This window comes from Sciurus carolinensis, chromosome 15, assembly GCF_902686445.1.
Source record: "Sciurus carolinensis chromosome 15, mSciCar1.2, whole genome shotgun sequence".
NCBI lineage: Eukaryota > Metazoa > Chordata > Mammalia > Rodentia > Sciuridae > Sciurus > Sciurus carolinensis.
In genome coordinates this window covers 69,045,970-69,072,392 of record NC_062227.1, presented here as the reverse complement: position 1 = coordinate 69,072,392, position 26,423 = coordinate 69,045,970, and the positions used below count along the sequence as shown (strand labels likewise).

At 40.7% G+C, this 26,423-nt stretch overlaps 1 protein-coding gene across 1 annotated transcript; it reads right to left on the bottom strand.

Moving 5' to 3' along the window:
* Window positions 1-3,731: 3,731 nt before the first annotated feature.
* Window positions 3,732-20,351, bottom strand: Serpinb13 (serpin family B member 13). Its single transcript, XM_047526609.1, has 8 exons — window positions 20,319-20,351; window positions 18,831-18,998; window positions 18,267-18,323; window positions 9,967-10,095; window positions 9,469-9,586; window positions 7,826-7,968; window positions 7,461-7,616; window positions 3,732-6,032 (listed from the first exon to the last, which is right to left on the bottom strand). The coding sequence occupies exons 2-8, from the start codon at window positions 18,993-18,995 to the stop codon at window positions 5,628-5,630; spliced, it is 1,173 nt and encodes a 390-aa protein (XP_047382565.1). The 5' UTR covers window positions 18,996-18,998; window positions 20,319-20,351; the 3' UTR covers window positions 3,732-5,627.
* Window positions 20,352-26,423: the final 6,072 nt, after the last annotated feature.

The following is a 26,423-nucleotide window of genomic DNA, read 5'->3' as shown; positions in this document are numbered from 1 at the left end:
GGGAATATTTCCTGCTGGTGGGAAGAGGCACCTCCACTTGTTGACCAATGGTCAGTCAAAAGGGGGACTAACCTGAGGGCTGGGGCATGGCTGGTCTGGGCCTGTGTCTGTGGTTCTACCACCCTGGTGGGAAAGCCTTGCCCGGCAGGGAAGACTCACCCAGTGGGGACATCTCGCTGGGCAGCTCTCCTCCGAGAAGTTCCCTTCAGTCCAGAACTACCACCTGGGCTGGGCAGCCCTCCTCTGTGATGTTCCCTGGGGGTCTGGACCTACCTCCTGGTCCAGGAGCCTCGCCCTGAGATTGAGACTCTCGATGGACAACCCTCCTCTGCGATGTTCCCTAGGGCACGGAACTACCACCTCGTCTGGGCTCCAGGCCCTGCGAGGGACTCTCTCTGAGCAGCCCTCCTCTACAACATTCCCTGGGGACTGGACCTACTGCCCAGGTCTGGGACCCTCGTTCTGCCCCGAAGCCTCTTGCTTTCAGCCCTCCTCTGCAATGCTCCCAGTTGTCTGGATTCATGGCTGTAGCAGGGGAGTCTCACTGGGCCACTCTACTCCACAAAGTTCCCTGCATTCTGGGACTACTGACCCATCCAGGGAGCCTAGCCCAGTGGAAGAGACTCACCCTGCTGCTCTGAGTTGGTCCCAAGACTCTCAATACCTCCTCTTCTTGAAACCTGAGTCCTGTCAAAGGGCCTCCAGTCTCCTGTAGGTGTCTCAGGAAGGGAGCCACCCTTCTGATGATGGTGGCCACGCCCTCAGGAATAATCCAAAATGCCTGCACCAGCCACCAAAGATGCTGGGGAGCCCCAGTGAGGGTGCACTGAGTCAGCACAGAGGCAAGTGCAGTGTCCCTCTGCAGTAGGGGCCAGGCAGGCAGGCTCAGCGATGGTGTCTGACCTCGATGTGGGGGTCAGGAGGGCCAGTTAGCTCCGTGATGGCGTCCTACCTCAGCTTGGGGGACAGGTAGACTTCTGTGTAGTTTTGATTAGCACTTCCCTGATGGCTAAAGATGTTGGACATTTTATCATCGTTGGCTATTTGACCTTCTTTAGAATACCTTTTTTAAAACAATGAAAACTTAATAAGAAGAAGATAGTGTAATTTTAAAACAGGTAAAGATGTGAACAGACACTTCACAGCAGATGTACATATGTTAATAAGTGTGTGAAAAAAGTTCAAATTAATAAGTCTTATGAGAAATGTAAGTTAGAACTTCAACAAGGATTGCAGAATAACTGAAAAGGTTGACCAGACTCAACATTGGTGAAGCAGCTGGATTGCTTGTTCACTGCTGCTAGAAATGTAAAATGATATAAGCCCTTTGGAGGACCCCTGGGCAGTTTCTTACAGATTTCTTACAAATTTCCCTCTAATCATGAGAAAATTAATCAGACACACTCAAAACAGTTCCTCTCAAAATTCCAAGGTCATGAAAAACAAGAAGAGTTTGAGAAACTGTCACAGACCAGAGGAACCTAACACACAATAACTTCATACGTTTTTATATCCTGAATTGTATCTTACATCAGAAAAGGGACATTAATGAGGGAAAAAAAGGTAAAATCTGAAGGAAGTCTGCGATTTAATGAACAGTGATTGCAATAGTTCTCTATTACCACACAAGAAATTACCACAGTTCTACAGGTCTGAAGTCCAGGCACATTGCAACCAAGTTCTCTGCCCTTTGTCTTGCACAGCTGAAATCAGGATATTCAGGAACTGTGCTCCCTCTAGAGGCCTGGGGAAGAACACACTTCCAAGTTCACAAGGGTCCTGGGCCAACTTCATTTTTCTGCAGTTGCAGCAGGTTTCGGTTTCCTTACTGGCTGCCGGCTGGCCGCAGATCTCCCAGAACTGGAGACTGCCCTCAGAGTCTTGCCTTAGGGCACCTTCCACCTTCAAAGTTAGATAAGAGAATTTCACTCTTGCCAAATCCCTCTCAAGTACTGCATCTCTCTGACTTCCCTGCCTCTGATCTCTAGATCAATATTGGCTCCTGTGATTAGGCCAGGTCCACTCTGATAATTTCCCAATCTTGAGGTCAGTTGATCAAGGATCTTCATTGCTTTCCCCAAGTCCCTTCCCAGCAACCCCTAGGTTAGAGTCTGGTGGGATAACTGGGAGAAAGTGTGTGCACAGCAGGACACCGGAATCTTGGGTGCCATCTTGGAATTCTGCCTGCCATGGTGATATACCAATGTTGGTTTCTTAGATTTGGTAAGTGTACCATAGTAATTAGGGGAAACAGAACTGGAAAGGGGTATAAAGAAATCCACTGTAGTATCTTTGCAACTTTTCTGTAAATTAAAAAAAAAAAAAAAACACCAAGCAAAAGATTTATGTGAAATAGTTCTTTTTGAAAATCCCAGTTAAATATGTCAGCTCTTTCCTGCTGGAACATAAACTGATAGAATCATTATATTCAATTACTATAAAAAATAAGAGGGGAAGAAAGATCAAAAAGATGTTAAGAAAGAGAAATGAAAGGAGAAAAAGGCAGTTAATGTTTATTGAGCATTTATTAAATATAGGCAAATCTTAAGCACTTTTCATAAACAATTTTATTTGATCTCCAAAACAGGTCTGTAAGTTATTATTTTATTAGGTAATCACTGCATTTTACAGATGTGGAACTGTGATAAAGAAGGCTATATGATTGCTCAAAGTCACACAGTTAGTAAGTGGTAGAACTGGCAGTCGAATTCGGGTAATTGATTCCAGAGTCCTCACTCAGAAGCATCTCCCCATGAGAGCTCTGTCATAACCCACAACAACAAGCCAGTCCTTCAGCCACTCTGTCATCTTCTCAGAAGCTGAGAGCTTCCAAAGAATGTAACACAGGCAGTGGTTCACATCTGACCCAAATACTTCTATCAATGTGACTCGTCATCACAGAAGTCAAAACTCTGTTGCCCTATGCTGACTGCAGAAATGAGTAATTGATTCTCAGTCATGTAGGTCTTTTCCTCCCACCTCTATTCTCGGAGCTCATTCAAATGAGTTTGTGTTCATTTATAAACACAGTCTTTTTTTTTTTTAAAGTATTTTTTAGATGTTGATAGACCTTTATTTTATTCATTTCTTTATATGTGGTGCTGAGAATTGAACTCAATGCCTCACACATGCTAGGCAAGCGCTTTACCACTGAGCTACAACCCCAGCCCTATAAACACAGTCGTATGCATAGAATTTGATCAATTGCACTGAATTCTTACCAAACCTCACTATTTTGAAACATGTGAATTATTAATTCATAAATCATCTCAAATGGGAACAAGAAGCAAGAGATTCATTTGAGAACCATTATTTAAGTTGAAATTTTTCTTAAGGTTTAATTCTGAGATTTTTCTCTTCTTATTCCCTCAAAGAAAGAGAGCTTCTCTCTCATCTTTAAATGAAGTTCCAAGATCCATTTCCACCCCCTTGGGCAAAATATGTGACTGAATGGGTACTGTGATTGAGCAGGCATGGGCCAGGTGACCGATTGAGGGTCTGTCCTATGTGACTGGCAACTTACCAGAATGGCACCAATTAGCACCCAGATTGAGTTTAAGAAGTTCCCCTGCTTGTGCCAAATTGGATGTTGCCCAACTATGTCTCTTGGCTTTGTAAACAATATGAAAAATAACATTTAACCAAATTTAAATTTTTAATTTTAATGTAATTTAATATTAAAATTAAAAGAAACCACAGACTGAAGAAATATTCATACATCACAGATTCGATAAAGGACTTACAGCCAAAGTGTGTAAAAAAGTCTTTAATTCAAAAGGAAAAAGACAAACTACTCAATTTTAAAATGAGCAAACGATTAGAATATAAGAAGGCGTACAACTGGCCAATAACTACATTAAAAAGATCAACTTAATTAATCATGGAAATGTCAATTAAAACCACAATGGGATACCATCTCCACCCACTACCAGGACTGTAATCGTGAAAACCCGAAGGGCAGGGATGTGGAGAGAATGGAACTTTATACACTGGGAATGTAAAAAGAGTCTAACACAATCGAAAATACTTTGCAGTTTCTTAAAAAGCTAAACAAATTATCACATAAACCTGCAGTGACACTCTCAGGAATCTACCTAAAAGAAATGAAAACCTGCGTTCACACAAAGACCTGTACACAAATATTCATAACTCACAATGGCAATGAGTGGGACCAAGCCGAAGGTCCATGAGCTGGTGTCTAGATAAATAAATGCATCTTTTCCACAAAACAGAACAATATTCAGCAATAAAAATGCATTAAGACTCTTCTCATGCTACAATGAACTCCATTATTTGTGTAGTTAAAATGCATTAATAATCTTTAGAAAGCATTAATACCTGCTACAAAAGGATGAAACTCAAAAACATTTAGCAAATGAAGGAAGATACACAAAATATATTGTCTCCAATATAGTTCCATTTATATGAAATGTAGAAAAGAAAACATTATAAACAGAAAACAAATCAGTGACTGGCTGGAGTTAGAGATGGGAATGAACTTGAGGAAAGTTTTTAGGGGTAATGGAAACCTTCCAAAACTGGATTTGGATGACGGATGCACAACTCTGAAAATTTACCAAAAATCAATTCGCTATAATTTGCAATATACACAAATTTTATGGTAGGTAAATTATTTCAGCAAAATTGTTGAAAAATAAGTCAGTAATGTGATCTTACTAAAAACTAATAAAACAGGCTCATAATGAAGAGCACCAGGAAAAGATTCAAAGTTTTTTAAAAACGTTTTTCTTCAAGAAAATACCATTTGGGGACCAGGGATATTAGAGTGTTTGCCTACTATGCAAGCCAACCTGGGTTCAGTCCCCAGCAACTCAGAAAGAAAATAATACCATTTGGTAATATCCATGCTTCACTCAAAAATTAAGAGAAATACATAAACGGGGACAACTACTCTTCTAAAAGTTTGTTCAAGTATTTACTTTCCAAAACCTAAAATAGCGACAATGTAGGACACTGATGACTGCAGCATCTTCCTCCTCGATTATCACATTCATTTCAAATATCAAAATGTTTATGAAACTGAGGGTAATAGACTGTTAAAGTGGAAGGTGAAAATAAAGGCATCCTCTCGATCTGGAATATTGTTTCATTTTGCTCTGGCCTTTTGCATTTTAATTATGTTTCCCTAATGTGTTTGCCAAATTCTCTTTGCTATGTGCACTTTACCACAATATCTGTTGAGAAAGAAAGAAGTAATGCATAAATTGAATTATTGTTCTATTTTTACTTGTATAACATGCCAAAATAGTAGAACCAGAGAGACCCCTAAAATCCCAAGAAGAATCCATTCTCTTTATCAAAGATACCATTTCTCCCCACGGACGCACAAAAATTTACAAGACGTTGATTTACTTTCAAAGGAGACCAAGGGGGAGTATCAAGGAGCGTGGGTCTGAATCACATTATGCACGGCACAAACGAAAGGCAGTTTCACTTTCAAGGAAAGTTCTAAATACCCACTATTACAGTCATTAAATCACCGATTTAATGTTAAGATGGGAAGGCCAGCAACTCAAAATGTAAATGCAAGAACGATTTCCAGGATCCTACTCAGGTTCCAAGACTGCTTCTTGCTTTAAGCAACCTCGTCATGGCCATGACTTTTCTTAGGGAGAAGAAAATCTGCCGAAGAAGAGGATGCTGCTGGACTCACGGTGCCTGATGAAGAACAGGAAGGGGTGGTTGCAGTGGACTTGCTCACAGCCCAGGGCTGAAGAGACAATGTAACTTATGCCGGTGGCCGCCGTGGCCTCCGCGCCTTCCTCGGTCACCTGCACGAAGGACCTGTGCAGGAACTTCTGCGCCTGCAGCCCAGAGCGCAGGCACATCCCTGAGTAGTCCGCGCCCAGCTCGCTGAAGGCCTCCTCCAGCCCCACGGCCACCAGGACCGGCTCCAGGTCGTAGGTGCCCTCCACCTCCAGCCGGGGCAAGCGTAAGTTCACGCTCCTTTCCTCCATGTGCCCGGGACTAGTCCACTCTATTAATTTCTCTGGAGTGATTTGATCTATAATCTATTTTTTAAAAGGGGGGGAGCAGATTAGCATGATTATGGATAAAAATTTAAAACAGCAAGGTCCTGATCTGTATGAGAAATTAATTTTAGTAATAGAAAAACTTCATTTTACCACGTTGTTGTCTTTATAGAATAGGAAGTTATGGTTCTCTGTTTAACTTATCTGTGTGTATGGGAAAACCCAATACCATTATATGAAATTTTTAAAGATTAAAAATAAGTTATTTCTTATTCTAGCAATTTAATACACATTTCATTTTTTTACTATCTCTCCAGTCTTTGGATGTGCACATATATATTTATATAGTTGCAATCACAGTGAATGTCTGCTTCATATAATTTAAGTTTTTCACTCTATTGCATACCTTGCCTAAATACCTTCAAACTGCTAGATAATATTCCCACCAAACTGATACATTTTAGCCTACATTCATCTCTTTATTCACTTTACAAACATTTAGTATGTACCCGGCATTTTGAAAGATGCTGATAAATACTGCAAATATTAAAAATGGCAAGTGCTATGAATTTCAAACTAGGTATCCTGATGTGTTCAATGCTGAAATTGTAGATTTGACTCAGAGGGGTAATTTTTGTTTTCTGGATTATTTCCTTAAGGTAATTCTCATATCTGACATTTTTGAATAAGAGAATAAATACTTTTAACGCTCTCATACATATTGCCACTTAGCTCTTCCAGAATATTTCCATCTTATAATGCTACTAGCAAGGTTTCACAGCCCAGACTAAATCTCGTATTTTAACCATACAGCAGCTTCCATTTACTGAGTGCTTTCTATGCCTTTCACCCATTGAAGGCTCCATCTCCCTCATCAGACAACACTACCTATGAAGCACCAGGAAACCCAATTTATGGCTGGGAAAACACTGAAGTTCAAGAAAGATTAGAAGCTTCAGTGGTCAGAAAGCTACTAAAAGAATGGGAATTTGAAACAAAGCCCTCCTGATGTCCAGAATACAGGACACTAGCCACATTCCTGTTTTAACTGCAAAGTGGGTAAATCTAAATCAATGGGTTCTAGACTAAAGGTCAAAAAGGAAAGTTCTGAAGGCCTACTGAACAATATCCAAAATTTGGTATAAGAGCATATGTGATTTTTTTTCTTCCAAGAAAGGAGTCCATAGATATCAACCATTTCTTGGAAATGTGAGGGAATCTTTAGAACTTTCACAGAATCCTAAATGTTCATTTTAGCTCATCTCAAAATATCTGAGTACTGGTTATTCCCAGTGAGCCTGATACCATTCAATGCTCCTCTTCAGAGCTGCACCTGCGGCAGCTGCACGGAGGGAAAAATCCTCTACCGGACACCTCCAGGCACCAGCGGCTACCCAGGCGCCTGCTTCCAGGCTCACCGAGTGCAAGTGTGGGGAACGAAGGCAATAGGGAGACCAAGGGGCTTACCTTCTCCAGACCCTCTATGTCGTCTGGCAGAAGCACGAACATGCTGAGGTCATTGTTTTTATATGGAATCCCCACGATTTTGGCCTCCAAGTCCTCCAGGAAAATGAAACTAAAAGAATGGCACTGTTCCATCATCCACACAGATTTGCTGGTGTTCTGGAACAAATTCACAGAGCACAGCAGGTCAACAGGTATGAGACCAAAGGCACAGGCAACCAAGTTAACTCACTGAAGTAGTTAGACAACAACAACAACAACAACAATAATAATAATAATGCTAAAGATCACAAAAGGAGCATTCGCCAAACATGACTTTAGATTTTATACTCCACGTGTAAGCACGTCGCATAAATAAAGAACCATACCTTATTCAGCCAAAATTCCTCCTCCTTGGTATTCTCTTTCTTAAACTCCCTATCCCACTGCCCTTTAAAATAAACTGTGTTTATCAGCACCAACTTGGTGGAGCTGCTAAGAGAGCCCTCTGGAAACAGGTCCTTGATTTTTTCTGCAAACAAACAAAAAACAGAGAAGATTGGTCCATCTTCCAGATTACAAATGACATGTGGCAGATAGGATGCAGGCACCCGTGACTGATGACTGGAAACTCAGCCAGGTCAGCACCTGTAGGCCTTGCCGGCAATGGGTTCGCTGCAGAACCGGTGGGGAGGTTGTCACTCTGCCCATCGCCTGTTTATCCCACTGGATAAATTGAGGTTGATGGTTAAGTGTCCTGGCTCTGGGGTCAGATTGCCTCTGATGGCATCCAGTTTTGCCTCTTATCAGCTGAGGAATCTTGGGCAAGTTATTTAAGCTCTCTGTGCCTCAGTTTCCACATCTGTAAAATAGGAATAACACCTGCCTCACAGGGTTGTTGGAAGGAATAAGTGATTTAATATGTATAAAACCTCAAGCACTATCTGGTACATCGGAAGCACTTGGTGAACTGCTATTCTTACTATTCAACATTGCTCCCACCTGAGATTGAGAGATTGTTTGTTCTATTAAAAATGGAATTGATATTTGGGGCTCTGGGTTCAGGCCACCAACACTAAATTCTGAAAAACACTGTTCAACCAATCTTTTGATAGACCCCTTATTTTCTGATTCTTTTATGTTTCTTTCTTTAACTAAAACATCTTTTAAAATGCATTCTGTAATAACAGCAATCTCCCTGACAACTGGAATAAAAAATGCTAAATATCAGCTATTGTTTCCCAAAGTGAATCTCCACATTAACTTTCCTCTCCAGTATCTCTTTGTTTTTGTCTCATACTAAGGAATAAGAAGCGGGTAATAGGGTGAGGAATTCATCGAATTCTCTGCTGTAGATGAACATTGTATCATCTCTGCATGACGCCCAGGTGCAGATGAGGCCTGGGCAGCCCCAGCTGTAGGTAGCAAAGGCGGGTCTTAGAGGGAGAGCTAAGTGTTTCTCACTTCACAAAGAGAAAGAGAACCCTCTAAGAGAACCCACTTAGGGACCCAGACTCAAAAAGAGAGGTTCTGACATACGGGAGAGAAGATACTCGAGATATGCACAGGCCCAGCTTCAGGAACTCCAGTGGTATTATTTTTTATTTTTTTATTTTTATTTTTATTTTATTTATTTATTTATTTATTATTTATTTTTTTTTTTGGCAGTGCTGGGGATTGAACCCAGGGCCTTGTGCTTGACGGGCAAGCACTCTATGAACTAGCTATATCCCGCCCCCTAGTGGTATTCTGATGCACAGTCATGTGCAAACTGTCCTCCAAGTGTTTCACACTGCTGGCCTCCTGTGCTCCCCTCCCTGGTTCCCCTTGAATCTCCCCATTTGCTGTAACCATTCCACTCTCTGCAGCGCCCTCCCGCTACGCCCAGCCCTGCCTGTTCAACCCTGCAAAACCCTTCCCAAGCCCCTCCCAAAGCTTGTCCACCTGGCTTCCACGCAGTGCCAAGCCCAGGGCTTCACTTAGCAGATAGTCAAGAAGTCTTTGTATGACCAACCACCCACCCATACTCTACCATTTGTTTGGCTTTCAACCCAGGAATTAATCTTCTTTCGACTTTCATCTGCTGCATTTATAAAATCAACAGGTTCCAGAGATGCATGGTAATATTTTTCAACATAATCTAAGTATTTCTTTAGGAAAAACAGGAAAGAAATAGAAAGAAGTTTAAAAGTCAATTTGTCAAATGCCAACAGCTCTAAATAAAATCATCTGTTGATTAGGACAGCTAATGTCAAGAGAGTAATTTTTAGGTCCTGGGAAAATCACTTTAAATACCTCCACACACAATTTTATGCAGATGCAAGAGGATTAATGAAAAAAAAAACTCATGTTCAGAATGCCAGAATTTAAAAGAAACTGAATGTCTGGGGTGCAGGCCAGAAGGACCATCAGTGACATGGGTGGAGTCAGGCAGCCAACTCAGGTGGCATGCCCCAGGACCCACAGTCCTGATGGGCATTTGGCCATTCAAACTACCACTTACAGATGTGGTGGACACAGCAAAACTTACTTGAAGGAAGAGGAATGTTTTTTCTCCAAACAGCCTGTTGGCTATGTTCAGTTCATAATCGTTAGTGACTTTGCTTATTTCAGTCAAAAACCTTTGGAATTGGTGATGGATCTCTTCTCTCTTCTCAATCTTCAAAATCAAGACAAAAACTCAGTGGGTTATCTTGGCAAAGGCAAGCCTAGATCCTCCTTCAAGAGGATTTGGCTACAGGGTCTTTTCCCCAGTTGGGCACCCTTGAGTATAGTTTGTGGCTTCAGCGTGACCCCCAGAGGTCACTTAGCTTTTGCATGAGTCATATGATCCTATAAGTCATGACAAGTTTCAGCTCCACAGAGAAGCCTTCTCCACCAGCCCAACACCACAGATCTTTCTGTTCTGACTCAGGTTGCATTTTTGGTCTCAAATGTAATTGTCTACTAAGTGTTTCATACATTGTTTGTATCTGCCCACAACACTCTAGGCACCTACAGGAAACATATGATTCCCCAGATAATTCTTATTTGCCAGAATTTAGAAATTTCTGTCCTAGACAGATAGTGGATTAAAAAAAAAAAAAAAAGTGACTCTTGATGAAATTAGTAACCATTTGTCAGAACTATTTGTAGAACTAAAATGAGCTTTATCATTGTCTCTGGAAAACAATCAAACTTTTCTGGAAATTTCCTACAGCATCCATCAGTTTTCTGATTGAGGGCTGAGGTATGTTCCATGGCAGAGCTGGCTAACCCAGAACACATCTCCAGAACAAAGAAGAGAATAGTCTCATTGCCTATTTAGTGGTATCTGTCTGCTTTAAATCACAGTGGATGCAAAGGAGAAGGGTTTTAGTTTTGAAGTGGATGACCCTTTCCTGATGGTACCTGAGAACAGAAAAGCCATCTTCCTCTAGAATATGAGTCCCATGGGTTTGTTGATTTGTTCCTTTGTTTTGTCTCTTTATTTCTTTATTGGCTGTCTAATGCCCAGAGTTGCCTGCAGCAAATAGACACTTCATTATTTTTTGTAAATAATGAACATTTGAAGACTTTCAAATTGAAAATGTAGAAGTATGCTGCTCTCACAAAATCTAGGATGCCAAATTTGACCTTCAGCTACCTCCTTCTACTATGAGCCTTTGGAGGCTGGCAGTCTTTCCTTGCTACTCAGGTTGACTTGAATGTGCTGTGAGTAGATCAAGGTACTCGAGCCCTTGGGATAGAGGCAGCTGTACTTCTCCAGTGAGTCGGTTGTGACTGAATTAGCCTCCAAATGAGGGAAGAGAGGAGGGGTGTTCTGGAAAAGTGGTCTGAGGTTTGAATTTATACTATTTCTGCAGTTTAAGAAACCTCAAACTAAGAAATTAACCTAAAGTGGCCCTACTCCAGAAAAAAAAATTATCTTTATTAGAAAGATAACTACATCACAGGCTGTACAGGACTAAAACAATCAGCCAAATATGATCTCATATTCCAAAGTTATAAATCATAAAAAACAAGTCCCAGATCAAGAATTAGGGAAAAATAGCAAACAGCCACAGCAGACCATAAGGAAATTAGACGTTAACATTATCAGCTATCACATTTAGAAAAAAGAATATTAAGAATGTTAATGCCCCCAAAATTATTACAAGTAGGTTTTAAAAACAAGTGACTAGCAGCAGTTTTTAGGTTGCTTTAATAATCAAGTACAGATTCTAGAAATGAATATTCAATAAGTATTAAAATTAAAAGCTCAATTCAATGAGTTTTAAAATTAAAAATGAATGGAAGTGAATTAGAAATGTTTAACTTGTGCTGCACATGGTGGGACATGCCTGTAATCCCAGCAGCTCGGGAGGTGGAGGCAGCAGGATAGGGAGTTCAAAGCCAGCCTCAGAAACAGTGAGGCACTAAGTAACTCAGTGAAACCCTGTCTCTAAATAAAATTTTAAAAGGGCTGGGGATGTGACTCAGTGGTTGAGTGCTCCTGAGTTCAATCCCTGGAACCCCTCCAAAAAAATGTGTTCAACTTATTAAACAGCCTGTTAGACCCTACTAAACTACTGAACTAAAGATTGAGCTGAAAATTTTCTGAGAATGCAGCGCAAAAACAAAGTGATAAAAAATATGTATGACATGAGGAAATCTGGACAATAGAATAAAAATCCTACCTTTATTTCAAAAGGCTAGAAAGGAGAAAATGTCAGGGAAGCATTGTTCAAAACATTAATTATCTGAGAATTAGCCAGAATTAAGGAAAGGTATAAATTTTCATATTCAAAACACATGGTAAGTCAAAGTCATAGTAAATAAAGAAATCCACACCTAAGCACACGGTGGTAAAACTTAATAACAACTAAAACAAAGAAAACTTATGTGCATTCAGAGGCAGGTCAGCTACCAACGAAGCCAATTACACCAATTTATCAACATCAACATTAGAAGAGGAGAATGGAATGGTATCTTCAGAGGGTTGAGAAAAATATTAGCCTAGCATTCATCGCACAGCTGAACATCCATTCAAAACCAAGTGAAGGCAAACACAACCTGACAGCGTCTATGAAATGTACAGCTTCACTAACGAAACTTCCCAAGGTAACCTCAGCAGTGGGGCAGGATAGGAAGCTTTCCCATAGAAACACCAGCTTTAAAATAGATAAAGACAAAGTGCCTGTGGGAGAAACCAGAAGCCAGTTAAGAGGTTCCTGTTGGCACAGGTGAGTGCAAAGCCAGCCCCTATAGGAAAAGGTCTTGACTCTCATTCACCAGAGCTCCTCCCCAGAGCATGGCCTCATAAGACAGGAAACTCCCAACTCCCGATTCTCCCCTGAGGAAAGAAATGGCAGAGTAGAACATTATGTCCCATATCCTGACTTTTAGGGGAGCTGCCTGAGAGTCTGGTCCCTGCTTTGTCAGAATTCAAGTCCTGACAGGAACAGAGCCTCAGGTTGCTCACTGAGAATACAAGTGATCAGTGTGCACCAGAGTCTGCAGTAGCATAGAAAGACAGCAGAGGGCGCTCCCAACTTAAAAAAAAAAAACAACAAACCTCTTTAACAAATTAAATCACAAAGCTGAGAAGACAAGTCGCCAGGGAAGGTTTGAGGGACTCCAGAATCTCTAACTAGGCTAATTGAAGAAAAGTACTCCCTATACTAAAGCAGACCATAGGAGAGGTGGCTAATTTTTCAAATTCCAAAGACCAACAATAGATAACACGGAATACTACAGAACAAAACCCATTCAACGAAACAATCTCCAAAACTGACCTTAAAGAAATAGAGGTATATGAATTACCAAATGTTCAAGATAACTATCAGGAGGACACTCAATAAATTAAAACAGAGCACAGAGAGACCACTAAACAAAATCAAGAAAACAGTGCATGAGCCAAGTGAGAATACTAACAAAGAGATGGAAATGATGAGGTAAAATGAAACAAATGCTGGAGCTGAGGAATACAACTGAATTGGAAAAAAAAAAAAATCATTAGAGAGACTCAACTGCAGACTTGACCAGGCAGAATAAAGAATCTGGGAGCTGAAAGGCAGGTCATTCAAAATCACCAGGACAGAGGAGAAGGGGGAAAAGTGAAGAGAGCCTAAGGCAATTATTGAACTTTATTAAGTGGAACAACATATACATCATGGGAGCCAAAGAAGGGAAAAAAGAGAAAAATACAGACAGCCTGTTGGGAGAAATAATGGCTACAAATCTCACAAATCTGAGGAAATAAATGAATATACAAATTTGAAACTCAGAAAACTCCAACTAGGATGAAGCTAGAGATCTCCACTGCAGCACAACATAACAAATTGTCAAAAGTCACAAAGGGAGAATCTTGAAAGCAGCAAAAGAAAAGCAACTTGGAATATACAAGGGAGCTTCAATTCAATTATGAGAGAATTTTTCAGCAAAACCTTCAAGACTATAAAGGAATAGGATGATGTATTTGATATATTAAAAAAAAAAAAAACCAACCAAGAATAGTGTCTCCAGTAAAACTGTCCTTCAAAAATAAATGAGAAATTAAGACATTCCCAGATAAACAAAATTTGAGGGACTTTATTGCCACCAGAATGGAGTCTTTCAGTGCTGGGGATTGAACCCAGAGCCTCATGCTTGCATGGCAAGCACTCTACCAACTAAGCCATCTCCCCAGCCCTGGGGTCTTTCAAGTTTAAGTGAAGGGATGATAAAGAGCAACACAAAACCATATGAAAATGTAAAGTTTCCTGGTAAAAGTAAATATATAAACACTTACAGGTTCCTATAGCACTGTAATATACCCACATAAATCACTTTTAAATATGATATGGAATTTTTTAAAGCATAAAAAGTAATCATAAATCTATGTTGATAAATAGACAATATATACAGAGGTAAATTGTGTCATCAACACCATAAAGGAGGAAGAGTCAGAGATGTAAAGGAATAGAGTTTTGCATGTGATTGAAGTTAAGTGGCTATCAGCCTGAAGTAAGAGATTGTTATATAATTGCAATGGTAACCATAAAGAAAATATCTATGGAATACACACAAAGGGAAACTGAGAAGGGAATCAAAACATATCTTATTAAAGAAATTCTCCAATTAAGAAAAACACTAGGCCAAGAGTTTTAATTCATATTCTACCCAACCAATTAGATGAGTTTCTGAATTATATGAATTTTTTCAGAGAACAGGAAAAGAGGAAGTAATTCACAACTCATTTTAAGAATCTAGTATTACATTGATATCAAAACTGGACAAGAATAGTACAGCATTACCAATTGATCTCATTTATAAAACACACTTTTAAAAAACTCCTAATAAAATCATAGCAAATTCAATCCAGCAGTGTATAATTTTTAAAATATCATGACCAAGTTGATTATTCTACAAATGAGAGAATATCTTGCCATTAGAAATTCTATTGATACAATGCACTCCCTTAGCAAGGAAAAAGTCACATGATCACCAATAGATACAGATAATATAGATACCATGTATATTACAGATGACTGGGAATTGTAAAGTCAGGGGATTTCAAGCCCCACTCCCCCTGGACAATGGTATAAAATGAACCTGTATACACTGCTGAGGAGATTGTACTGTACAATCAACTTAGCAGACAACTTAGAAATATTTAATAATACTAAACACCCCAGCTCTCAGGTTCACATTATCAGCTGGTACTGCTCAACAGAAATAAAAGGCGAGTCACTAATGTGAGACACACGTGCAATCTTCAGTCCTCTAGTAACCATGTTTTTAAAAGTAAGAGGAAACAGACAAATGGATAATACGTGGTATGCATACACCGTGAAATACTCTAAACCACAAAAAGAATGAAATCCTGTCACTGATGATGATGCCAAAGAACCTGGAGAATATTCTGTGGGATAAGCCAGACACAGAAAGACAAACACCGCATGATTTCACTCATATGTGGAATTCAGAAATGGTGCTCTCACGGAAATAGAGAGAGAATGGCTGAGATGTTGAAGGGCAGGGAAGGGAAGGAAGATGTTGGTCGGGGATATGTAATCATAGTTAGAGAGGAGGAGTGTGAAAAAAAAATGTCCTGAATAAGCAAATGTTTAATCGCTGACAGTGGATAAGTGACTACCAGGGCCAAAGGGCGTAGGGGAGAGGTTAGGCGATGGGGTGGGGGACCAGTGGAGAATGACTACTCCTGGTCTTGGCATTTCTTTCATAGGTGACAAAAATGATCCAAAACAGATAGTTCACAATGATCTGTAGCGATAGTTCACAACTCCATGAGCCTACTAAAAATCATCAAATTACCCACTTTAGGCAAATTTTATAATCTCTGGATTATATCTCCATAAAACTTTTTAAACAAAGTAAAAAAGAAACAAATGAAATAAATTTAATATTATATTTTATACACCCCAATAATACCCAGAATGTCATTTCAACATATAACTACAAAATATTAATTATGGATTGATTAATATATAATTACTAATTGTGTATTCATTGCATATTATTAATTACATGGAATTAATTATATAAAATTAGTTGCATATTAATATATGATAAATATCATATTTACTTCAAGATGATGTATATGTAAATTAGTGATTCATTTCTCATACTAAGCTCTTCAAATCTCACATATATTTTACACCAACAGTTCATCTCAATTCAAACTAAATGCATTTCAAGTGTTCAATAGCCACTTGAATGGCACAACATTGGGTAGCTCAGGACTAGACAAACCCTCACCCAGGCAAACCAGGGAGCTGACAAGGGTCATCTCAGCATCATTTGTAGTGAGAAGGAAGGAAGGAAGGAAGGAAGGAAGGAAGGAAGGAAGGAAGGAAGTCAGCCCCCATCAGCAGAACAAATCAGTAAAGACCTGTAGAAATGAATCGACTGGGGCTACAAGTATCCACCTAAAATAGTTGAATCTTGTAAACATAATGTTGAACCCAAAACAAGTTGCAAAGAGTAAAGAACAAAAAAGTCTCTGCACAATGAAATTGCAAGTGTATGGGAATAATGAACACCTAATTCAAGGCAGCAGAACCTCCCCTCTCCAGAGACAAGGGTGTGCTCAGAGAAGGTACTCAGGAGGCACCAGGGAATTTAATGATAGTTTGTTTTTTATTCTGGGAGGTAGAATTAAGGGCTGTTCCTTGGATTATTCCCTATGCATTTTGTATATATGTCTTGAGATTTTATCATCAGTGTTTAAAAGCAAGGTTCAGAATACTCGGGTTGCATGTGATAATCAAATGGTACACGTCAAGCCTGTCTCTGGGCAAATCACTTTGCTTATCTGCTTCTCCATCTAGTTATGAGATCAGAGTAGATGCCCCTACTATGTGTTCCCATCCTACTGTCCCTTCAGTCAGCAATTCTACTCTTCCTCGTACCTCTGTGGCTTCCAAAATAATCTGGGAGAAGGGACAGAGCTGCCTCACACGGTTGTACAGCTTGTGTCCACACAAACCTGGGATTCAGCTCCCATCCAGCCAGCAAGCCCTTGACCATGGAGAGGAGCGCCTATCAAGGGAACGCGTTTGTGTCTAATTCACACAAAGGTCCCGCGTGGACTCTCACGCTCAGGAGGGAACATGCTCTGGAAACAACTGCTTGCCTCAACTGAGTGTGCGTCGTGTCAGCCACCAACCCAACTCTGTTGAGCAAACCCAGGAAGGAAGCCTGACTCTCTGTGCTTGCAGATGAGCCTCAGAGACAACCTGGCCTTCTGGAATTATGAAATGAACAACTCGTACGGCTGGTGATCTGAGCTGATTTTACGAGGGCGTGGAGCTGGACTGTGACGACCGTCAGAGCGGTCGTGCCCTTCCTGAGAACTCCGACCATCTCCTGAGGCTAGCCCTGGCCTGCTGGACTTCATCCCGCCCCCATATTTGGGCAGGCTGAGCCCAGCATGCAAGCACACTGAGCTGGAAGAGGTTCCAGGAGATCAAGGGTCCTGTGCTAATTTTTTTTAAATAAAATATCCAAAGTGCCAAAACACAAATGAAATTTAGTGATAATATCACCTGCTACTACCACCACCACCAGGGAGTTACCAGTGTTTTCCAGATCCTCTACTGGATACTTCAGAGGCTCAAAGAAAATAAATAACTTGTTCAAAGTAGCACAGTTTAGTGACTGAGTCAGCACTTGAACCCAAATTTGTTTAACTCCAAAACCCATCCATTCTGCTGTGGGTACTTTTCAGTCTATTAGCGCTCACAGAGGTGATTGTTCATTAATGTTTCTTTAATAGTAAGTGTTTATTAGTGTTGAAATCTAGTGCTGTGGTTCTGAAGTGGTTTGTCCCCTGGGAGTTCATATGCTGGAGGTTTAGCCCCCAGTGCAGTGATGTTAAGAGGTGGTGGCACGCCTAAGAGACCCCATGAGAAGTGGTTAGGTTGGTCAAGGCACTGCCCTCAGAAACGGTTAATGCTAGTCTCACAAAGAAAGTTACTTCCCTTGAGAGTGGTGGTTCTGAAGCAAGGTCAGCTTGCAAACGTGGTCCTTTCTGCATGCAGCAGTGTCTCTTTCCCCTTATCCACCATGTTGTGATGCATCCAAGTGGCTATCACTAGAAGCCAAACAGATGGAGCCACCCAGTTTGGACTTTCAGCTTTTAAAATTGTGAACCAAAGAAAGAAACTCTTTTCTTTATAAAGTACTCAGCCTCCAGTATTTTGTTGTAGTAGCAGAAAATGGACAAATACACCTAGCAACATCATTTGCCTGTGGTGATTATTATTGCTTGATAGTAAGTGTGAAGTGTCACCTCTTTCATTCTTTCCCAGTGATGCCACTATCTAATAGGCAATCAAACTGACAATTACAAAGCATGTGTCCCACCTCTTTTTCTTCAACCTGTCTTCCGGAGATTTCCATGTCTTTTTCAGAATAAAGTACCTGATAGGGAGAAAATATTGCCATGGTCAGAACAGAGAAAACCTCACAAGGAATCAGTCAGGGGGAAGTAGATGCTTGTTGAAAAGACCTCAATGGATGCAGGTGACATTCATCCCCTTGCTAAAGCCCTAAGGAGGTCTAGGTTGCCCCTGGTCTCCTCACAGCAGCCTCTTCACATGTCCACGCATGCATTCGTCTTTAGTGTCATTTATGTCAAGTGGGGATTATGTCATTTATCCCAACAGTTTTTGCTTTTCAGGTTCTGTCTTTAATTATGAGAGTACTGACTTCCAACAGGCCATTCACTCAGCACCGACCCAAAAGAATGTCAAGCATCAAGGAGCAGATGGCGTGATGGCATTTGGAGAGGGCAGAGAACTTCCCTGACAGACCTGAAACTCCTCCCTATCTTCGTGGCCCAAGGTCAAGGCGAGCTTGTTTCCAAGGCAATGCTAGAAGGTCGGTCCCCAGAAACAAGCTGGCATGCAGAGCCCAGGAAGCCCCTACCTTCCGTAACTGGGCAGCCGTGGCTCCGCGTGTGCCCAGGAGGAGCATGCCGATGGCAGTGGACATGCCCACGGGGGAAAAGAAGATGTTGCCGTCATTTGTTTTCTTCAGTTCTTTGAGAAGATCGAGCCCCAAGTGAATGTGTGCTGCACCGAGGGACTCCATGACCTAGAACAGCGTCAACGGTCGGTACTGAACATTTGGACATTCAAGCAGCTCATGCGGGTGCCACCAACCTCCTCCTGCATTGACCCAAAACATAGGGATTTTCGCCCTCTCGGTCCAGGTGGTGGCTGGCTGCTTCCCCCGCTTCTATCTTGATGGGAGACATGAGTCAGCTGGAGGCTGGCACCATCGGGAGCTCTCAGTTAACACCTTAATGGTTTTATTCTCTCTTGTTCTCTGTCAGAACCTGCCTGCTCTGCCCCCACCGCCTCCTCCTCATGCTTGGCTTCTCCAGGCAAACCCAGCCCTGTCCTGCCCATGCCCGGCTTGTGCAGGAACACAGGGCCCAGGGGCAGAGAGTCCCCACTGGCCTCAGGTCCCAGCAAGTGTGCTCCCAGCAGCCCCAACGACAGTGAAGCCTCCGGTCCTGTCTGCAGCTGGTGCTTTCTGTTCCTCCAGTGAGCCAGAATCCAGTCCAGAGAATAGCCTCCGCTTCAACTCCAGCCCACAACCCCAGGAAAACCTGAGTCTGGGTGAAATTTTCCTGGAGGTCAATGAAGTGTCTCTAATAGTGGATTATTAGGTGGAGTGGAAGGGTTTTCTTTTTTTTATTTGACTTTTTTTCTGTACTTTTTCAGGCTTGCTTAGTAAATATTACTTTTGTTATCTCACTTTTTTTTTTTTTTTCAGAACTGGGGATATCGGATTCAGGGTGCTCTGCCACTGAACTACACCTCAGACCTTTTGATTTTTATTTTGAGACAAAGTCTTGCTAAGTTTCTGAGACTGGCCTCAAACTTGTGATCTCCCTGCCTCAGCCTCCTGAGTAGTTGGGATTATGGTATGCACCACCAAGCCCAGAACAAAAAATAAAAATAATTTTTAAGGATCAATTAATATCAATCAAAATAGACAAGTAAAACATGCTTTACATTTTCTTAATCACCAGCTACTTTGTAACTACTTAACAAAGACTCTAAGAAGAACCCGAAAAAAAGAATAATATAAATGCAAAATAAATTAATGCACATAATTTGGGGACCTGGGAGGTTCAGCTCTGCTAAACCTTCTACGAATGCTATTATAGCTTCAATATCAACCTCAGTTTTCCTTACAGGGGTTCCTTATAGGTTTTACACAGAAATAAAATGAATTAACTTTGGTTAAACAAGATTAAGATACATTTTTACGGTCATACAGGTCTGAATTAAATAAAGTCACCTCAAGGAAAGTCTATGCACAATAAGAAATACTTCTTTCAAATTGACAAACATTCATATTCTCAGAACACAGAAGTCTTGAGTTAGCTAAGAAAAATCTTACCTGGCTCTTGGAGAGACAGATGTGTTTGCACAAGCAACTAGGAAGCTTATGTGAAATGCGTAGCTCAGATCTTTCATTTATAGCTCTGCCTCTGCCTCTCCCTAGTCATTACAGTTTGCATTTCCAGTGAAACAACATTTGGTTTCTCAATGATAATTTCCCTAATAAAAATAGCATGCAGGGTTTAGGACAGACTGAGGATTCAGTTCCTTATATCTTTATTCATGGCCCTGAAGTCATTCATTTGAAGTTGTGAGCAGCTGTATATCAACTATAGCTCACATACTATGCACTTCAGACACAAAGAGAATAAGTAACTTCAATTCTAACTTCTCCAAAATCCCTTAGAAATTTTTTAGGGGGCAGGGGCAGGGGTAGCTGGGGATTTAACCCAGGGGTCAACCCTTTTTATTTTTCATTTGGAGACAGTATCTCACTGAGTTGCTGAGGGCCTCATTAAGTTGCTGAGGTTGGCCTTGAACTTGCAATCTTCCTGTCTCAGCCTCCCAAGCAACTGGGATTTCAGGTAGAAATTATACTTTTGGATATTTTATATTTTTCAGATCTCTTGAGCAAAAAGGGATCCAAATTAACCACTGAAAAAAACAAGACTAGAGGGTGGAGGTAAAATGTCCAGGTCAAGTGAATTATGACCCATGGGTGGGGTCAAGGGGCGCCTTCATTCCTAGTGAGACTGGGGACCCTCTGGAAATAATTGCACCTGGGAAGCCCATTAAAATATCCGGGGGAACTTTAAAAAAAAAAATCCAGGCTACCTGAGACAGCATCTCTGGGATGGGAACCAGGCATCCGAATTTGTATCACCCCAGGTGACTAGGTTGTACAGCCAAGGTTGGGAACCACTGGTTTATATAGTCTGATGAAGACATGAATTAAAGGCATACTTGACTTACCACAGATGAGCAGTCATGCCCTGACACGCCATTCTGGGTGATAAAGTTAGCTGTGCGATTGCATTATTTCAGGGTGCCATGTGCAAAGAAGAAAATGAAAGAAAAGCATCTTGCTAGAAAAGGACCAGAAAAAGGAGCATGTGGCAAACACACACACACACACACACACACACACACACACACGTTATCATGTATTCTGTCCATTCATTTAAAAAACTCATTTTAATTCATTCAATCAATAGGTATTGAGTCCACAGTGCACCACGAACTGTGTTAAGTGCCCTTAGTGTGTAAGCAACCCACCTCCCTGATTTCAGGAAAAGAATATCACCAAACAGGGGAACAAAACTTCATTTGGAGGAAATGACACCTCCAAATTCCAGTTTTTCCTGCCAACCCTGGGGCATTCCTACTGGTTCTGCTAGTATTTGGATTCATCTAGCTTTCATCTTCAGTAAGGGTGTGAAGAGTCACCATTGTTGCTGAGCATCTGCAAGGGCATCTCGGCTCTCCCCTCTGCCCCAAGAAGAGCAACCCGAAGCCATGGCTCCAGCTGGTACCCCGCTCAGTTTCCTTTAATTTTTTTTCTTATTAAGGCTCTTTAAGGAAACTCAATGCAGTATTTAATTAGCGGGATTTTTTTTTTTTAATTGTCACTGAGAAATATGCAAATTGAGTAAAGTTTAGAAAGAATTAACAGTTATAGAATAAACCCTGGATGCCAGTGAAATGGGAATGTTAGTTTTAAAAACTGGCATAAAACCTTGAGTTGATCATAATGCTCTGTGGGGGACCGCTCTGTCACATCCCGCATGGATGAGAAAAGTGTTAACTGCTGGAGGAGGATGTTGGCTGTTTATCACTCGATTACCCTAAAACTTATCTACTCAATAAACACACAAGAGCCAATACTCTTTTTAAATGAGAGAGGGCGTGATGGGTCTGGCCATACCAGCTCTGGCCTCTACAACCACAACTCACCCAACTCTCTTTTATTTATAATACACAGACAAAGGGGGCAAGGCAGGGAGGAGCTTCTTCTGTGATGGACAGAATAGGGTGGAGTTAGGGGAGCCATTCTCTTAAGGGGGAATATTCCAGAAGGAGATGGGGACCATTCCCATGCAGTGCCACATGCTTCCCGGCCAGGCCTCTGTGTCCCATGGTTCAACCTAGTCTGATTCTGCTAAATAAGGATGGCTTCCCACAATGCTCCATATTTTACTATCCCTCCCAGTCTGGGTCTTCTCCGTCCTTTCTCTGTGGCCCTCTGTCTCATTGCATAGCTGTTTCCAGGTGCTTTCTGTTCTTTTCTGAAGCCTTTCCTCTACTGCCCTCTCTCATGGGAAACCTGGCCTTCCCCTGAGGACAACTGCATCCCACAAAGTCTTCTCTGGGAACAGCCACTGCCACCTTGGGACCAGGAAGCAAGGTCCCGTCCCTGGTCTGCCTCCCGCTCTTGGCTTTTCCAAGCCTTTCTTCCTTCCATCGCCTCCAGCGCTCCCCTTGGAGACTGATACCTGCACTGCCTCTTCCCAAACCATAGGCCCATCTGGAATTCTGCACCTGGCCTCCCTGTCCACCCAAGTGCCACCAGCGCTGTGTGTCTCCACCGTCCATGTGGATGGCCTCTCGCTTTCTGACTTCGCCTTGCCTCTCCTGTGGCAGCCGCTCCCCATCAGGCATCAGCTGTTGTCATCACCAGGACCTGCTCCTGCTGGCCACTGAAACCCCTCCAGCCCCTCACAGATCCCGTCTCTGTTCCCTCTGAGCCTAACTGTCAAGGTCTTCACAGCCCCAATCCTTGGGCTCCCGCTACTCTTCTATTTTATCTGTCTCTTTTTTCTGGTTGCAAAACTGCCCCAGTTGAAGAAAATATGTTGATGATTAAGAACCATAAAAAGAGTTCCTGTGCTTCTGAGTAAGGGAAGGAAATAGCCCTAAAGCAGAGCTCTGACCATCCCTCCATCCCGTAATCAGTCCTGGTACAACCTCCGCATGTCTGTTACCGATGCCCATTGTACCATGTTCTTCAAGTCAGTAATGTGGTGGTGTCTCTTTCACAGCCTGTACATCCACCACCCCGTGGCTGTTCAGGCTGATGGTACATAGCTCCCTTTGCTGGGCCCACTGACTCTCAGCTGAACGGGACCCACACCACGCCCCCCTCTGCTCGTCAACCCGGGCACGCCTCAGCCACCACTCACTGGCATAAGGTATAGAAAGATCCCCTTGGGGCCGGGGTCATGGCTCAGTGGTAAATAGAGCGCTTGCCTTGCACATGCAAGGCCCTGGGTTTGATCCTCCCACCACATAAAAATAAATAAATAAAATAAAGGTATTGTGTCCATCTACAACTAAAAAAAGAAAATTTTTTTGAAAACAGAAAGGCCCCCTTTGCATCAGGTGGGTCTGACATTGTAGTGTGAGGTCTGCTCCATGGGATCAGCCAGAAGCCAACTCCAGCTGAAACCACATGATCCATTGACTCTTGTCCTTTGTCCTGTCCTACTTTCCTCCAAGAAGCATCTCCTCCTCCTAGAAGGATTACCTGAATAAAAATCATAGTCTTTGCTTCATTTCTGGGGTGCGCGACCTCAGACAGAGCGTTGTGACATCTAGCCCAAACCCCGCCTGCGTTCTGCTTTCCAGAACTACTTCGCGGTTCTTGTAGGCATCCTCCCTTAGGTAAGCTTTGTAATGGTTTATCAAGATCTGTGAAAAATCCTCTTCGAATTTGAATTGTGACCTTTTAGAATTAATACATTAAGTGGGAAAATTATCACTTTTACATATTGAACAAGGGACATATTAACTTATACATCCTTAAATAGAGTTTGTAAATAGAAAGAAATGAAGAGAGAAAAACCTAATTTTCTGTTTATGATCAAAAACATAAGAGTCTGGCAATGTAGCTCGGTGATAAAGCACCCCAGGGTTCAATTCCCAGTACCCCTCCACACCCAAAAAAGAAAAAAACTTAAAATGACATGTAATTTTAAGAAATTCTGGAATTAAGGTTTATATGTATTGATTTTAATGGTATATGCAATCCTGATCAAAACAAAATGTTGATTACAGTAACATTTTACTTCAAATAATTTAAGTTTAATCAATGAATTCAAAAGAAAGAATTGTAATCTAATCTTGGTCAACAAACATTATCTCCACACATACAAAAAATACTATGCCCTTTATTACTGCTTCCACTCAGAATTGAAACAGGCATCCTAGCAAGTACAATAAGGCAAATAATTAATTGAATAATTAGTTAATTATTTAAAAGATTAAAAGATTCCAAAGGAAAAACCAAACTATCTTTCACAAAGGAATTGAATATACGAGAGTTAAAAAGCAAGTTTAACAAGATTGCTTAATGCAAGATCAAAATAAAAATCAGATATTTTAATAAACTAGAAACATACTTTAGAATTTTTAAAAATATACAATTTAAAAGAGTATCAAAATGTTATGTAAGGTAATGTATATGTTAATTAGCTATAGTTAGTTATTACACACACACACAGATACACACATCAAAACAACATACAATTTAACCTGTCAGTTTAAAAAATAAAAAAGTAAAAAAAAAAAAGCATCACATACCTAGTAAATATGAAAGCTGTGTAAGCTGCTAAGAGATTAAATAGACTGAGTAAATGGAGGAACATATTTTATTCTTGGTTTGGAAAACTCAATATTATAAAGATATCTGTTTTCTCAAAATTCATCACTGCACTCAATCTAAATCTCAGGGTTCATTTTTCAAAAATTTAGCCAACTGACTCCAAATTAATAAGAAATATTAAAGGTCCAAGAGTAACCAAGACACATCTGAAGAGGAGGAGAAGAAGGAGGTAAGACCTGTTCTATCAGATAGCAAGACTTATTATTAAATAATTAAGTAAGTCTGGTTCTGACGAAGGATAGGCCAGAACAGAGACCCAGAAAATTATCAGTGCAGAGGTCTATACTTAATTTAAACGGGAAAAAGGTGTCACTACAGAACAGTGAGAAAAAGTGGTCTTTACATTAAATTATGTTGATCCATGGAATATCCACAGGGAGAAAAAAAGAAATCTGGACTCCTACTTTGTGCTGTATATAAATTTCCATTCTAAATGGATTTCAGAGAAAAATGGAATATACAAAAGCATTTACCATAACTTTAGAGACTAACAAATTATACTATATAAAAGTCAAATAATTTCACTAATCAAAAGACACTGTCAAAATCAAACATATATATGACCTGGCAAGACCCGGCAATTCCACCCAGGTATACCCCCAATGTAAATGTGAGCCCAGGGCACCCAGAGGTATGTACACAGAGGTTTATCACAGCTTTGTTCATAATAGCCCAGCACTAGAAACCCAAATGTGCCTAAACAGTAATCATGTAAACAAATTATGAAATGTTCACTTAGTTAAACTCTATACAGCAATAAAAACAAAACAGAAGAATTTTACCACCAAAACTGAAAAGAAAGAAGTCAAATGTAAAAGAATACATACAGTATGTTCTACTTAGAGAAAATTGGAAAGGGGCAAAACTAAATGAAAGGGCTACAAGCCAGTATACTGATTAGACTTTGAAGAGAAGGAAGAAAGTAATAATTGGAAAAGGACACAAGGTGGGTGCTTTGGAGTGATGATAAGATTCTATTTCTTTACTTGAGAGATGGTTGCAGGATATTTACTTCATGATTGTTTATTAAGTGTATGTTCGTATTTTAATATTTCCCTTTTAGTGTAATTCCAAAAAATTTTCACTAGATTTATTCATAGGCATTTTATAGTTTTGAGGCTTCTGTGAATATGGTTTGGGTTTTTCCATTCATTTTTTTAACAAATATTTTTCAAACATCTGCTCTGAATCAGATCCCAGTGAAGCACTGAAGTACAGTAATGAGTAGAATAAAGATTTTTTTTTCTCATTAAGTTTACGTTCTGTTAGGGAGATGCATACAATAAACAAACAACAAGATAATGTTCAACAGAATCAAGTGTTATAAACCGAATCGAGTATTTCATCTGTCAATAGTTTTTCCTGATCTATAGCATTTGGGGGCATAATTGGCAAACTGTCTTGAAGAACATTCTTTTGGTGTATTTTCAGCTGATCGCTTGGATTTCCTAAAGATAATCCAAAAATATCTGAACATAGTCACTATCTCTTTACCAATATTTA

Coding starts and splice junctions, on each gene's coding strand:
- Serpinb13 (XM_047526609.1), bottom strand. CDS start 18,995: ATGGAGTCCCTCGGTGCAGCACACATTCACTTGGGGCTCGATCTTCTC. Junction 9,587..9,966: donor AAACATTCCTCTTCCTTCAA/GTAAGTTTTGCT, acceptor TTTTTCCTAAAG/AAATACTTAGATTATGTTGA. Junction 7,617..7,825: donor AGGAATTTTGGCTGAATAAG/GTATGGTTCTTT, acceptor AATTTGTTCCAG/AACACCAGCAAATCTGTGTG.